The 17,355-nt window shown below is 30.7% G+C and overlaps 1 protein-coding gene across 12 annotated transcripts in view; it reads left to right on the forward strand.

The window, feature by feature from the left end:
* LOC145295953 (protein argonaute-2-like) overlaps positions 1 to 17,355 on the forward strand; it is a 179,528-nt gene that overhangs the window by 126,465 nt on the left and 35,708 nt on the right. For all 12 annotated transcript variants that reach the window (XM_080141848.1, XM_080141842.1, XM_080141847.1 and 9 more), the window contains one exon: positions 1,422 to 1,544. In XM_080141848.1, the coding sequence (XP_079997974.1) occupies positions 1,422 to 1,544 (123 nt within the window). The remainder of the gene's footprint in view (positions 1 to 1,421; positions 1,545 to 17,355) is intronic.

Consider the following 17,355-nt stretch of genomic DNA (forward strand, 5'->3'; position numbering starts at 1 on the left):
TTACTGGAATTCCACTTTTTTTTTTTTCTTCTTAAAAATTCAAAATAGGTAGATTTTTGCTAAAATTGCTAGAACCTTCCAAGTGTATGAGCTCCATTTTTTTGTTGAATTTCTGTACTAGTCTAGCTTTTTGGGGCAGTTTACTAAAAATATTTGATGCTATGAGAGAAAATTTTTTTGAGGGGTGGTGTGATTTCATGCTGAAATGAAAGTTTGAAAAAAAAAAGAAAGTTGTTTACCCCATCATTATCCAGGTGGTCAAGTGGCAGCCCTCCTCCCTCTCAGCAAAAAAAAAAAAAATTCTCTTAACTCTATTACTCATCGTAAGTCAAAGTGACTTCATGTCTGTATGCATGCTTTATAGTTTAGATTTCTTTTGAAATCTAGCATTATCATGATACAAATTTGGAACTAGTTGATGACACTGAATTTCAAAAGAAACACAGCTGAAACATATATGCACATATGTAGTCAGTGTTTGTATAAAGAACATATATACGAGGGTTGTTCTAAACTAATGCCTCCTATCTGTTTAACTAAAAATAAAAAAGTTTTTAAACAAGTTATCTTTTTTGCTCTAGAATTTATGTTTACTACATAATCACCAACATTCTCAATACACTTTTGCCAGTGATGTGGTGGCTGTGCATGACCATCTGGGTGCACTTTATCATCCGCATCTGTCACCACTCTGAAATCGGTGAACCCATCTCCTAGCTGTGCTGACATCACCTGCATAGGCTTCATAAACATTCAACAGTGAATGTTTTTTTTTTGCATGAAGAAATTCAATGACTCATCTCTGCTTCTGACATACATTCATGATAAGGGTTGCTTTCTTAATCTCATACCATCAGTATCTGCAACAGAGATGAAACTTTCAGGTCATGAATGCATGAGTTCAGACATTATAACAATGTAATTTGCAACCCCGTCTGATCCATTCAAGTGCAATAAAAAAAATAGGAGGCATTACATATGTATAACTTAACTAAACAGAGGAAATCCTAAAACTAAATTTATTATTTTCAAATTATATATTTCTTAGAACAATTTAATAAAGCTCTCTTAATTTAAAAATAAAAAATGATAGATTGTTGCAAACAATTCATTGTTGTTACTGAGTATTCATCTATTCAATTATTTTCTTTTATCTCCTAACAAAGGAGGGATTGGACTTAGTAATTCACTCGCGTTCGTTTGTTTGCACTTTTCTTAATAATCACGCCTTGGATTTTTTTTGAAATTTTGCACTAATATTAATCATGGTGAAAGTAAATTTTTCACTTCTGGAGGGGAATCCCACAGGCTCAACTTGTTTTTTTTTGTTTTTGTGTTTTTTAGCGTACAGTGATAATTAGAATCCTTGCTTAATATACAGGTTGAAATTAAAAATTTTGTTTTAAATTCTAAAATTTTAGGTTTCTCGAGCTGATTTCTGTGGAGATCCCTACCTCTACCAATTTGGTGTCAGTGTCAGTACAAAAATGGTGGAAGTTGAAGGACGTGTTATAGATGCACCCAAAATTCAATATGGAGGACGGGTAAGTTGCATTTCATGTTTAATGTTAGAGTTAATAAGTATTTATTTTGATTTATAAAAAAAACAAACTGATTGAAAAATAACAATTTGGGATACTGAGGAATAAAACTGCATTTTAGAAAATTTCTTTTTAATTTAAAAAGAATTAAACATTTCAGTTTTCAAAGAAAGAAAAATGAATGCTTGAATCAATAACTCGTAAATGAGTTTCTTTGGTGCTTATGCATTATAATTGGATTTCTAAAAAATTTATAAAAAAAACACAATTACGCAATTACTAGTGATGGGACGATTCCAATATTTTTTCCGATTCCGATACAATTACTGATTCTGTACTAAAATATCAATTCCGATACAATTACTGATTCCGATTCTTTATAAATATCTAAATATTTAACTATAAAATGTTTTTGTTCCAATTACTGTAAAAACATATCTTAAATGTGCATATATTTTCTCAAACGTAAAAACACTTGTGAGGGAGGTGATCTATAGATTTTAGTTTTACTGGAAGTTTAAATCAATGAATATTATTTTATTATTACTATCAGCAGTGGGAGATTTTCTTAAATCAAAAGAAAAAGGTAATTAAAGGAATCGTTTTTGGCATTGAAAAATATATAAATTTTTCTGATTCCAATACCCTAAAAAGTTCTGATTTTCTCGATTCCAATTAATCGTCCCAAGTTTTACATGTAGTGCCGAAATTAGTAAAAATGAAGGCAATAAATCAATTTGTCATATGGCATTAGTCATAACAGACTAACCTGAAAAAACTGCATTATTCGGTAAATTTTTTTTTTTCTTTTAATTATTTTTCTACTTTGTCATTTTTCATAATTTTGGTAATTTTTTTACCCAATTTTGGCATGACACATAATTATGTAATTGTGGTTTTAACTTAAAATGTAATTTTTGATATCCAATCATAATGTACAAGCACCATGTCTCTCAATTGAAACAATTCAGTGAAATATTTCTTAGACTTTAATTTGAACATATAATCAAGGACTGATATGTTTAGGATGTGTCTGTTAAATGCCCAAGTTTAACTATGAAAATACTACAGGGTGTGGCAAAAGTGATACGTTGTTTTATTTTTTCAAACAGTGATTTGAATTAAACATTTTTTCTTTAACTACTTTAATGCATCGTATTAATTTGTCAATCTTCTGTCACACAATTTTTTTTAGTAAAAATAAACAGCATTTATTATTCACACACCATATATAATTAGGCATTAGAAAAAAATTTTTAAAAGTGGGTGTTATTCTACATTCTGTTAAATAATGCCACTATTGCTAATACATTTTTTTTTTTCACTCCGAACAAGGCACATTGGCACTGGAAAGTAAGAGGCTACTGTAATAGGAATCATATTTATAGGTGTCAATCTGGCTGGGGAGTTGGGCAGCAAGATGTTTGTTATCATCACCTATTAATTGGTATGCTCAGAAAACAGAGCTGGAAGAGAATTGCAAAGGCAAAGTTGTGGGTCAATTATTTAAGTAGTGAACTGCTGAAATACAACCTTTTGATTCACTTAACACATAACTTAATAAATCCTAAGGCGTTATTTATGTTGCACTCTTTGTATTTCAAACTCAAGTGTAACAGATTGACAGAAAGACCCAATTAAAGAAATACTTGGGCGAATCTAAAACAATTTGAGCTTAGTAACAAAAGTGTTGTTTTAAAATAGTGACAGTTTGGTCCTAGGTATGACCTTAAATAAGACATCCTCTGGTGAGGCCATATTTTGGAGATGTAAGGCATGTGGAGTTGCTCAGGAGTGGTAGTATCTGTTAGGGCATCTGGTGTTACCAGATCAGACAGTCTGAAGATATTGACTTCCTGACCAAAAATACACCAAACATTGATGTTTTTTTGCCAAAAACAAAAATTTTTATTTTTTCTATAAAACAATCAAACCAAACACAATGAATAAATATTTGAAGTTATAAAAAATTGACACTTGTGCATTAGTGTCACAGGACAAAGTTTTTGGTTTCATTTTAAACCCCCCATTTTTTTTATGCAAAAATTCTGAAATGAATGAAAGTCGTCAAAATGTATGACTTTTAAAATTTATAGTTTTGAACAGTCATTAATGGAATATGATTTTTTTTTTTTAGTTATGAAAAAAATTCTAATAGCACAAAATGTTTTTTCAAGTTGTCCCATGACAGTAATGCACATATGCCAAAATGTTTTTTTCAAAACAAAAAAAAAGATAACATGTATTCTAATTGACAGTTTTCATTTATTTCAGAATTTGAAAATTGAAAAACAAAACTTATTTTGTGTTAGAATTTTTTAAATTTTATTATAATTCTAATGTTTATGTAATTAATATTTTAGTTTTTATTATTGTGGTTCTGAAATTGCATCGTCTCTCCCTGTTGTGTGCTCTTTAAAATTAAACCAACAAAATTGTACTGTGACAGTCATGCACAAGTACCAAAGAATTTGAAAAATAAAAACTTACGAAATTACTGTATTCGGAATTAAATAACCCAAAAAGGGTTGATATGCCGTAAAATGAACAAACCAAAATTGTGAGTGTCCCATTGACTAACAGACAAACAAAGCTTCTGACAGATGAGAATATGTGTCTAAAATTGTGATATTTGTGATGTTTCATAATTTTTTAAATGAAAATTGATCATTTTGATTATTCAGACTACTGGTCTCAACTGTGGGTTGTTATATTCACAACATTTCAGCCGATATAACCTCTGCTCTTCAGTTGCATCTTCTTGAACCTGGATATCTTTCTAGAACTGATAACTTATAATAGGGAATTTCAAGCTGAACACTTTATTTAATCTTCAAGCATTAATTAGTCTCCTTCCATCAGTCGCAACCAGCATTGTTTTATTCTTTTTTATATAAACCAAAGAAATTGTCCTGTGAAACAGTCATACACTAGTACCAAAGAATTTGAAAAATAAAACTTTTTACTAAATTACTATATTCGGAATTAAATAACCCAAAAAGGGTTGATATGCCATAAAACAATCGAACCAAAATTGTGGCCATCCCATTGACCAACAGAAATTTCTCTTGCTCCTGATACACAGAAACAAATAAAATGTTACATAAATGTAGGAGCTAACCCAAATGTATACTTTGCTCCATGAGGCTAATTAATGATTGTTGTGGCATTGTTAATTTTTGGCAGTGTTCTTGGGAGTCAGTTGAGTTTCTGATGGTGTCGTAGCCTCTTTATTGACAAGGTTGGACTTCTCCTACATTGTGTTTGAATGATGAGCTCTCAGGTAGGGTGTCGTTAGTCATGGCTATCAGTGATTGAGAAGAGTTATTGTGCTGTCAGTTTAATATGAAAACAGGAAATAGCTATTTTTTTGGTTTTAAATGATAAAATGTTTCAGTGCATTTAAAATTCATGACTATTGCTTTCTCTTTTTCTTGACATAATGTTTGATTTTTCACGCTTATATACTAGTGTCCTGATCTTTAGTAATTATTTTTTTTGATCTTGCTGCTTTATGGCAGTTATTATCACATAGTAAGGATTGAACTGTCAACCTCTTGAAAACTGTCACTTCAAACTGATTAACATTAATATAAAATTAACATTCAATCATGGCTAAAAGAATGAGAACAATCTACCTTCATGGTTTCAATAAGAAGTTGTTTAAGATTATGTGAAGGTTCCCAAGTTTGATTAGAAAGTTCTCAGGTTCGTAAAGATGCACCTGAAGAAGGTCATGGTTACATTGGTCGGAACGTTGTGAAATATAACAACCAAGATATGAATAGTAGTTTAAATAAACAAAGTAAAAATTGGATAATTATTCTAAAAATAATTTTGTTCTTGAGACATTTTTTTTTCTTGAATTATTTGTTGCAATTTTTGTCGTATACCGATTATTATAACTTTAATTTTTTTAAAATTCAGTTTTGCAAATATTTGATTTGAGTTTTTATTTTTATTTTTCTCTGAATTGTTCCTTTGTATTTGTGTTCAAAACCGATTTTATTTTCACATGATGATCACTAAAATTGAAACTGATTCACAAAACCGATTTTTGAGGTTTCTAGCGAAACATTCCCTATTTTATTTAGATAAATATCACTGCCATCAGTCGGCCTTTAGCTAGTTGAATACTGTTTCCTTGAAACAGATCACAACATATAAATTTCCTATCTTGATTGCACTATTGCCACAAATGCATTTTTCTATTACAATGATTGATATGTATAGTATAAATTCCTTTATTTATATAAACATGATTAGCTACATATGTGCATATATGTTTCAGTTGTAATTTCTTTCGAAATGCAACATCTTGAGGCCAATGTCTTATGATAAACTAAAAGCTTAAATCATAATTTTCCCAATGACATTGAGAAAATTACAATTTACACTTCCCGTTTATCATAAGACTTTGTCCTAAAGATGTGATTTCAAAAGAAATTACAACTGAAACATATATGCACATATGTAGCCAATCATAAGTAATGGAATTTATACTATAATACAACTCTATTTTTATTGAGCACTTTTTATAAGCACCAGAGTTTCATTGGATTAACATCTAAGAAACTACAATACAATCATTTATGAACATTTATTCCTTTACCGTTATTTAAAGGCATCACCTATAGTAGTATAAAGTTTAAATATATAAAATATTCTATTAAAAACCACCCCCAACTGGAAATAATTTCCAATTTAATACTTTTAACAATAACAAATTAATTTTATTGTTTTTGTTTTGTTTTTCATCTTAAATTTCATTGTGTGTGCGACACTGTTTTTAATGTATAATGTACGAGGATATAAGCAGTTAGAATTTAAACCGTACACACTTAATGTTAAAAACAATGTACAAATGAAATTAATTTTTAAACTCCTGGCTTATAAAGATTAGGACCGGTTCCAGTTTTACTACAAGCTTCCCCTGAAATATTGAAAACTATACAATTTTCACCAATTTTTATAATAATGTAAAAATTTGACGTCAAATTGATACAAGGGACGTTCCAAAAATAATGCCTCCTATTTTTTTTATTTCACCTAAATGAATTAGAGGATTGCAAATTGCATTGATGGCTGAACTCGTGCATTCATTATCTAAAAGTTTCATCTTTCTGAAGATGTTGACAGTGTGAGACTCTGAGAAAGCAAGCCTTGTCATGGACGTGCATCAAAAGCAGAGATGCGTCATTGAATTCCTGACAAAAGTGCATTGAGAATGGTGGCAACTATGTAAAAAAACAAAAACAATAAATTCTGGAGCACAAAAGGTTACTCATTTTAATGGTACCTTTCCTGTCTTTATAGTTCAACTTTTTAAGGTAAAAAATAGGAGGCTTTACTTTTGGAACGACTTTTGTGTGTGTGTGTGGGGTAGCTCCTTTAAGTCTGTCCAAACTGGTTTTAAGGAGGACTTGCACTTAAACTTGGTTTTAAGAATTATCATTTTTTTGCAAGCATTATTTCATACAAATGTCTTTTCTGCCATAAAATGATATGTTTCTTCAGAATGAAGTTTAATATTTAATAACATAGAAAAATAAGCATTGGTCATTTTTATAAATTCTAAGGTGCTTATTCAGATTGGCACATATGGCGGCAATTAAAAAGAAAGAAAATACAGAAATGTCTCTGATGTACATACCAGTTTTTATTCAAGAAAATCAAATTTTATTCAGTATCAATGCGAGGGGGATGGAAAAGCAACGGCCATGAAGAAATAAAGGGCAAATAACCAACTTTGACTTCATTTTTTGTTTTTTTTGTTTTTGATAATGTTGGAAAGATGACCAGGATGTACAATGAAAAACCAAACAATTTATTAACATGTTTTTTTAGAACATAAAATATTCAAATAATGAAAACATTATTTTAGAAGGGTCATTTTATATAAATTAAAAACAAAATTTGAACAACATTAAAATGGCTTCAGCCTTCAGTTATTGGTGAAAACTGGTAAATTTGTTTGTTCAAAAAAAACAAAAACTACTTGATCAATTTTTGTGATTTGGGGAATATACCATCTTTATTCCATGACAAGTAGGTACACGATAAGTTTTAGTTTTTTCTTTTTTACTTAATTTTTGTTTATCGCCATAAGTGCCGATCTGAATAAGCACCATCAATTTTATGCAAGTATCTTCAGTTAAACCAGTAAATAATTCAAGAACTTATAAACAATATAATATTTAATAGAACATTTGGGCCACTAATTTTCTATTTTAATTTTAGTAGAAGCTTATTTTTGAAAAAAAAAAAAAAAAAAAATCTTGTTTTTACAACAAAATCTAGAAAATAAAAAATGTACTATTTTATTTAAAAAGATAAAATATCATATAAACAATTGATTTGTTTAATCATTTTTATTTTTTATGAATTAAGAGAATTAAATTTTTTCAAGAAAATTGTCATCCCCATTATGAAATTAGAGTGTTAATAAAAGCAGATGCTTATGCTTTTAACTAATGAAGAAGAAAGGATTTGTTTCTTTTTTCTTTTAACTTGCAACTTATAAGAATGACATTTTATTTAGAATGGTTTCAATATAATAATGGGGATTGTGTATGAAATAATGGATTTGGATTGAATTTTTTAACGGCTAAATAAATTTTGTTTATATTTACTTGAAAACCTGTGAAAAGAGGGCAAACAGAAAATGATTGAAGCAACTGAGCAGGGAGTACGGTGGGATAATTTGGCTTAATGAAAAGGATAAGGATCAAATAGATTTGAGGCACCCCAGAATGAGTAACAATCAAAAGGACACATTTCGCCTTAACACTTTTTTTGTTGAATTATAAGTAAAACAATACATCATATATGTACATTTGTAAGTTTGCCTTCACAGATTTGTTTTGTGTAAATAGGCAAATACACTTGCTTATATCAAGCTCACAAAGCCATTGATTCGTCAGCAAAGCAAATCATTTGCATCAACTGGATGTGGGTAACTTCCAGATATCTTTCCACAACTGCTTGTTTTGGATTATTTGGTTTTTCATTTTTTTTTTTTAATTTTTTTCTTTTTAAATATTTTTTACATACATCTCTCCATTACTTTTGATCTTCAGTTTTATGTGATTTAATTCTAAAAAGTTTTACTAATAAGCTGAGAAAATGTTTGATTTACAAGCGAGTGTTGTTATATGGAAATGTTTAATTAAAAGTGAAAGTTTTTTTTTTTTTTTTTTACATTTGTTTTGTAAACTTTCAAGTGATATAAAAAAAAAATGAAATGCATTCTTTGAATTACAAAATTTCAAGCAAAATGTATAAACAAACAAATCAAACATTTTTAAACATTAAAATAAAAGGATATTGTACACTGATGCTTTATAAAAATATTGAATTGTACTTTTTTAAAAGAAAAAAAAAAAAAGAAAGATTTATAGATTATTTGTGACAGTCATGCATATAAGCACCCAAGAATGGTGTGTACATACTTTCACTGGATACCCCTTGAAATTCTAAAATGCACTCACCCAAGAGCTGTATAAAGATGACATTTGAGAGTAATTTCTCAGGTTGCTCTTGGATTGCATCAGCGTTTGTAATTATCAACGTTTTTGTTAGAGTTCATTTTGGGTTCATGTTGATAAACGTTCTAGTTCTTTTGCTTTTATCGACACATTATTAGCTGTAGAAATATTTGATTTATCATAAGTGATAAAACCTAAATAAGTTGAATTAACTTACTTCATTTCATACCAGTCAGGGATTCATCCTTGATGATTGGTTCAATAGTGATTTTGATTGTTGTCTGTTTAACGTATAGTCCTGTTGAGACTTGGAAGGTTAACTCTCCAAGGTTTCCTCCTTTTGAGAAAGGGTTATTTTATCAGTAATTGCCCGAGACAAACCTACCAGGAAATACCAACTAAACTGCTTGTTTATTTTGCTTTGTTTTTTTTTTTTTTGTATTTTTTGTAGGTCAGTGTGTGCACTGACCTTTCAACCTTACCCTTTACCTTGTGTAACCGAAAGTCACAAGTAAAAAATCTGTTAAGACAAAATGTGTTGTGGAGTGCCTTTAATCCTTTTTATTCAATGAACGTTTGATAAATATTATATTGAATTCTTCACTCTGAAATATCAAGTTTTATCTGAAGAAATTTAGACAGGATATATATATATATATATATATTACTCTTTTAAGGATCAGATTTTGTTTGTAAAATAAAAAGTCAAGATGATTGGAGAGATACTATTTAAACAAACTAATAACATAAACATTGGAGATTATGACAAATCTATCTGCAATAAATAAGTTTATTTTATTTTTAAAATTTTATTTTCAATTTTCATTAGTGAAGTATTTTATATTCTTATGCTTTGTTTGCAATTAGAAAACAAAAACGTCATGAATCCAGACATTTTTTTTTTTTTTTTTTTAATCATTCATTGTTTTTACTTAATATCTTACAGATAAAGTAGAAAGTTGTTAATGAAATAAGAAAAAACTTGAAAAAAAAAATTTTCAGTTTGTCTACTGGAAGCTTAGAATTGGTATATGTGTGCGTGCATCGAGTATGGTTTTTATTGGGCATGATGACCAAGTTCACTCTTTGCTTAATTGCCTCATTGTATGTTGACTGTATAATTTTGATGCCATTTTCTCTTCAATGAGGATCTATTTATACTTTTAGGCAACGTTATCTTGGCAGCGAATATGGATACATACTTCATGAGCTCTCAGAAGAGTTTTTGTCTTTAGTAAAAGCTCTTGAAAATAATTCCTCATGTCTATATCAAAAAGCAAAATTGACGAGTTCCATGTTCTCTACATACGCGCACTTTAGTAAACTGATTTCACTCGCATTCATTCTTAAAAGAATTTTCTCTCGTGAAATATAAATCCTTCGGAAGCAAAGAAAGTTGCTGTTCTTGCAGTCTGAATTGTCAATGCCCAATAAAGTTTCTGGAAAGCAAGAGTTAAAAAACAGACAAAAAAAAATACCAACTTTCATTGTTGGTAAAAATGCAAGAATTTAATCTTGCTTAAAATAGTTTATTCTAAAATTGCTAATTATATTCCAATTTACTTTTTTCATTACACAAAATTTATTCATTTTATCTCGCTTAGTTCATCGAAAATCTTTTTAAAAGAAAATATGATTCTTGTCTAGAATTCCTACTATATTAAAAGAATTTTAAGTTTGTATGATGTATGTACCCATAATGAAGCGAAAAAATCATATTCTAAAAATCATAAATTTGATCAAGTAATTTTTATGTTTATAAAGAAAATCATTTTTAAACAATGGGAATTTGTAGACATTACAACATGAATCTAGTAAATATGAAGTATTGTCGAGTTATCTCCCTTTATTTCACAAGAATTTTCTCAAACTGGTGGCCAAGACAGTCGCTCCTTGGACACTCATAAAATTTGATTTTCTTAAAACTACTTGGTCAAGTTATGTTTTTTTTAAATATGATGTTTTCATTTTGTCACATCATATGGATTTTTCTTTATTTTTGGTTTTTAATATAGAGTGTATTCTGAAAAAAGAATCGTAAATACTCTGGTAAAAGATAATTCTTGCTATTATTTCCATGAAGATTTTAGCATCATAATTCTCTGTCATTTGCTGAGAATTTCCGAAAACATGTCTCTCTACTTGCTGCCTGTAGGCGTGTTCGATTGACGTTACCTAAAAATAGAAATAGTCCACTGAGATTACATGATGCTAAATCCAGTTTGTTCTACCCACTCATTCTATAATGATTTTTCTTTCTCTTATATGAATGGGAGCAACAATATTTCTCTTCACTGGGCGAGGACCGGAATGACTCGTCCATCCTCGGTAACTTAAAAGTATGCATGTTTCCTATTTTGTGGTTTCACATTAAGCTCTTTCTCTCTCTCTCTTTCTATCACTCTCTTGCTTGATATTGTTTTCTACCCTATACATTTAGGTTTTTGAAGTTTTATTTAAGCATTTATTTTATTTACAACTGTGCAGCAATAACTAATACCATGGTGTGACATCATTATAAACTACTAAAGTTTAACGTAATACTTATGTACAAGCTATATATGCTTATATCTATCTTATGTATCGGTATAATATCCAACAGAATTTATAGGAAGAAAAATAAAATCAAAGAATGGATGAAGCGCAAAATATAAGACCAAAAAAGAAAACATTCGTCGTCTACTATTTCACTTATATTAACAGAAACTTTGTCAGAGAGAAACACACCACTATGTATTTATCTATGCTGTACCCACCCACTGACCGCCTCTTCCTATTTTCTAGTTCACCACTCTCTCTCTCTCCCTACATTCTACTTAACCTTCTTTTCCCTCATTCGATATCACCAGTGGTGTGCAGAGGAGTTGAATACACGATCATATTCAAACTAGCATCCCTTCTCTCAATATTTTTCAGTACTAGGATTTTGAGGCTTTCAATCAATCAAGGAGCTACCCCCTGGGCATCGCATCGCATCACATCACTTCGATATGCCACTGGCTGTCACTTTTATCTCTATCACCCGTCCCTGGTGATACCAGATCAGGCTGTCTGAAGATACTGACTTCCTGACCAAAAATATACCAAACACTGATGTTATTGTTTTATTTTTATTTTTTACTTTCTCTTTGTAAAACTCAATCATGTTTTGCAAAGTCTAAAACAAAAACAATGTTTCTTTAAAAAAACAAACAAACACTGAATAAATATTTGAGGATATAAAGAATTTGAAGCATAAAAACTTTTTTCCAAAATTACTGGCTTCAGCATTAAATAGCCTGAAAAGGTTTGATATGCAGTGAAACAAAAACAGCCAAATCTATTGCCCTTTTAACTATTCCCTCATTTTCATGATTCATCTATTGCATAGAACGTCAGAAATTACCATCAGTTTCACTCTGACAACATTTTTGTTACTAAAAGAAATGAAATATCTGTCAACTGATTGTTTTTGATGCGATTTTTCTTTTATATTTTGTGGCTTCACTTTTTGCAGTTTATTACACACACACACACACACACACACACACACACACACACACACAAGAAAAAGATTTGTTAAAATTAGAAGAAAAAAAACCCCTGTTACTAATTTCCACCTGATTGTATATCAATAACTTGTAGGACATGTTTGGATTTTTCCCCCCCTCTTGTTTGTCAGTAATCTCATTCAGCCAAATTAATCTTATTTGTATTTCGATTTTTTATTCTTTCTTCCCATCTTTCAATAATCCTGCTAAAATTTTTAAAAAAATATACTTTTGCTGTGTGTGTATTTTAGGTAAAAATATTTTTTTTTTCAAATACTAAATTTTTTTTTATTTCTGCTTTTGACAAATTTTGTTAAAAGTAACACATTTTAAAGAAAATTAGTGGCCCTCTAAAATTATAAACCCAAATTCTAATTGAAAAAAAAAAACAAAAAAACCTTAAAATCTGATTAAATCTTTTTTTTTTTATCTATATCTTGGAATTTGTTGTAAATAAAACAAAACTTTTCATGGTTACAAAGTGGGCAAAAATTTATCCTTTAAAAGTTACTGGAAACAGCAATTTTTATTTCATTTTATTTTCTCTGAAATTAATATTTTTCATAAGATTGTTTTAAAGTTGAAAATATTTCGCAAAATATTTCAGTAGCAACCTTTTGAAAGAAAAGAATTGGACTTCCTTTATAATTACTTTACAATAAAAAAAAGTTTTGTAATAGGTCAATTTTTGTTGAAATCTCTACATTTCAATGACAAAAAAAAAAGTTTTTTTTTCTTTTACGTTTGTTTATTAAATGATAAACATTTTTGGTGCCACTATGTTTTATTTGTTTTATACTCGCTAGCGAAAATATACCCCTCCTCCCTCACCGGTTGCATGTTTTTGCTCATATGTTTAATGTAAGTGTTGAGTTTGTTAATAAACATTTAGATTGCAACAATTTCTTATTACGGACACTACCTCCAGCCCTAAAGGAGGATGTAATTCCTGGGAGGATGGTATCATGACAACAGAACAGATACTATGCTGCCTCCCCCCCCTTAAGATAGTACGGTAATAGAAGAAAAAGTATAGTTTCAGACTAATACTAAATCTCAATTAGTAATTAATAAATCATCACTTACCAAAGTCAAAAGACACTCAAGAATAAAGGTTAATGTGATTGTTACTTGGATGATGAACAATACTATGAGAGGATTGGAAACCATGGATGGAATGGACAGAATTTTTGTGATGAGGATTGATGATTTGTATTACCTCTATATATAATAAAAATGCTGTAGTTTTTCCCCTCTGAATCAAAATACTGTAGGTTTACAACAACAGATGCCACATACAAATTTATTATGTTTACACTATTAGCCACTATCTTATGTAACTTTAGAATGAGATTATATACACATTTAGTCGTTATAATAAAATCTTATGTTAGTTCCGAGGAGCACCACGATCACAATCTCACCATCTTTAGAGGAAGTGGTTCTTATTTTTCTCTCTATCTATTCTGTGCTTTCACTGTTCCCACTAGAAACTGGCACCATTTCTACATATTCCTACTCTGCTGGGTTATAACCGCTTTTAGCTGATTATTAGACATATACACATACCATAACTTTTACATATTCATATTGATAGATAACTCATGGAGGTGCCTGACATTACCCGGGTGTTTGGGGGGAGGTGTTAGAAGGCAGGCAGGCAGGCTTGAACCCGTGACGCAAAGGCGGAAAAGAAAGTGAAAGTAAAGCTGAGATCTTACCGCTACGCTACGACGCGAGAGGAAGTGAAAAGCGTTCAAATTTATCGATGTCAATGAAAAAGTTGACTTGAATGAGTTCACGCACGCGCAGAAATAAACGTTGGCTGAAGGCTAGTTCAGCTTTCCGCCGTTTCATTTATTTGTTTCCCGACAATGTTGGGAAAACCAAGCTCCCTCGAAAAAGGGGAACTCTTAAATGAATAGCAATTGTCTGATATGAAGGGTTTTCCCCACATTGATCAAAGCTATCTGCTTTTCTGGAGGTACCTACCGAAAAGGCTGGCAAATGACGTCCGTTTCTATTAGTTTTGCTTTATTTATATGAAAAAGACCAACAAACACGCGAAAGGAAGGAATAGAAGGAATTTTATAAGTCGATCAAACTAAATGTAGAGACAACGTCCGTTCGCAAATCGTAGATATTATAATCTAGGGAGTATATAAAAAGTTCTCCAAAATAATAACCCTCTCGAGAAACCTCCCAAAAAAAAGCCTTCCGCAGACATACAAAAATGCGCCCACCACTTTTACCTTTCATATCAGGACTCTACATTGGGAGTGAAATGGTCACATTTGCAAGTGATTTTTCAATGTGGCGACTAAAAATAATGAAATGCTTATCTTTTGGCGATTGTATTTCTTTCACTGACAGTCTTCCAAAGCTCACTACTGAGTGAAAAATATCTTTTCAACTTTTTTTTTTTTTTAATAAAACGAACAAAGTTAGATTATTTAAACAATAAAAGTTTAATAGAACAATATTCTCTTTTTTTAACGAAGGTTGTTTAAAAAAGTATCTGAAGAAATTAGAATGTTTATACCTTCAAGTATCAACGTAAAATTGTTGTATATTTAAAATTACTTATTAAATAAAAAAAAAAATCTTTATGATGTACATACTCATCACAGAACAAAGATGTCATATTCTAAAATTCATGTGGGTTTGGCTAGTAACTTTTCTATTTGGCTAGTGAATGAAAATATTTAGTTGTCAAAAGTCAACTGAAGATAAATTTGTCCATAGAGCCTTGCATATATATATAGATAATTTTTTCCTTGCCAAAATCCGGCACAGTTGATTGGCTGCTCGGTAGACATTCTCATATTCTGATATCCGCATCTCCCACTATTGAATGATTCGACACAAACACACCGCAATTTTTTTACATTTTGCTCTAGATTTATTATTTCTTCATTAGGTACATTAACTTTGCATTTCTGGACTTTTCCGACATTAAATTAAATCATTGATAATGCTATTATATTTATTCGTCCACAGACATCCAAGACCATACACAGCTACATGAACCTGCTTCTTACACTCACTCCCGTCTCTGTTACTTCTACATATTTCTGGATTTATTTTGTTAGAACGTAAAACACAACAATTGTTTTTTTCCTATTTCTGTATTTCTTAATTATAATATTTCATTTACTACATTGCCTTACAGACCACTTTCATTCTGGCATAAATGACAAGGCATGTTAGTACGAACTTGCAGGTTTCACTGACCAGCAAGCAAAATACCAAGGAAGCAAATATGCACGGAAATATATATGTATATACATAGCGAGGGAGATATGTGTGTGTAATATATATATATATATATATATATACACGGAGAGACAGAGAAAGATATGGAGAGTGGGAGAGAGAGATATCAGCTGTGTTACACTTTTATTTAGGTCACTAATTTATTCACGCGTCATAAGGGTTACTTCGAAGCCCAGTACCATGGCCAATTCAATAAACGTGTTTACTTAGCATTCCACGGTCGAGCCTTGACACTGCTGGTAACTTTTTTTTTCTTTTCTTTTCCTTTTTTTGTTTGCTCAACATAGTACTAGATGCTATTTGCATTTTTCCATGGGGGTTGCTTAATTTTTTAACTTTTTTTGCACCTGCGGGCTCGCAAGACTAATAACTAATATTAAATGTTTTGCTTCCATTTATAAAATCACGTAGGTCACAAACAAAATACAATTTAGTTTGCTTTTATGTATATGCTAGCGGGGGTACCCGGCGTTGCCCGGGCGTTTGGAGGTGTGTGTGGTGTTAAATAAAAAGAAACCGGGGGGGGGGGTAGGATCGAACCCGAAGCCCTGAGGCAAAGTTTGAAAATAAAATCGGCTAACCAGAATGAGTTAGTGAAAGATGTTTGAATTTATTTAAGTAAGAACCAAATTGACAGGTGCGTGCCCGGAACTCGTCGAGCGTTACGACGACAATGACGACATCAGTGACCAAGTTTGTTTGTTGTAAGTGAAGTGAAAAAAAAGAAAACAACGTTAAACTTAAGCGGTAAAAAAAAACGCAAACAAAACTAACATAAGGCAAATGAACGATGAAAATAGAAAAACGAACACGGGAAAAATGGCTTAAACAAGCCTGTTTCGATATTAAAATTTAAAAAATCGGTGTGTACCTGGGTGTTTTTGGGTGTGTGGTCGGGGGGTGGATAAGCGAAGTAAAAAAAAAAGAAGAACGAACGTTACATGAAAAATGGCTTAAATAACACTGGTTCAATATTTAAATTTAAAAAATCGAAAAAAAAAAGAAAAAAAAAGAAGACATCTCACACCACGATTCGAACCCAAAATGTTTAGATAACGAACCAACGCGCTAATCCACTGATCTAACGCGGCGTACATGAAATTTCTTCAGTTTTTCAACTATTTAGAGTAAATCAAGTCATGACGTCATCTGACGCATGCGTAGAACTGCTCGTCGTCACGAGAAGACCGTTTTTAAGGTTATCTTGACATGCACTAAAGTTGAACCTTGTGAAAACTCACACTAGCTAATTTAATTGCTACTGCCATAAGGTCCCTATTATGTAACAAACAAGTTGGCCTTATAAAAAAGGGTGTTTTTTTTTGTTTTTTTTTCATGGCAGGGTTATTGTAACAGAAGCACTAATGGATTTCATAGTCATTTTTTTTTTTTTTTTTTCTTCCACTGTTGATTTATTTGTATTTTTGTATTTTCATGTCAAAGGTTAAGTTGAAATGTCTTTCTGTGAATCTCCTACCAAAATTTTTTTGTATTCTTTGCAACAGCAATCAAGAAATATGA

The sequence above is a fragment of the Euprymna scolopes genome, chromosome 16, assembly GCF_053919585.1.
Source record: "Euprymna scolopes isolate OS-2025 chromosome 16, ASM5391958v1, whole genome shotgun sequence".
In the NCBI taxonomy this organism is placed as follows: Eukaryota; Metazoa; Mollusca; class Cephalopoda; order Sepiida; family Sepiolidae; genus Euprymna; species Euprymna scolopes.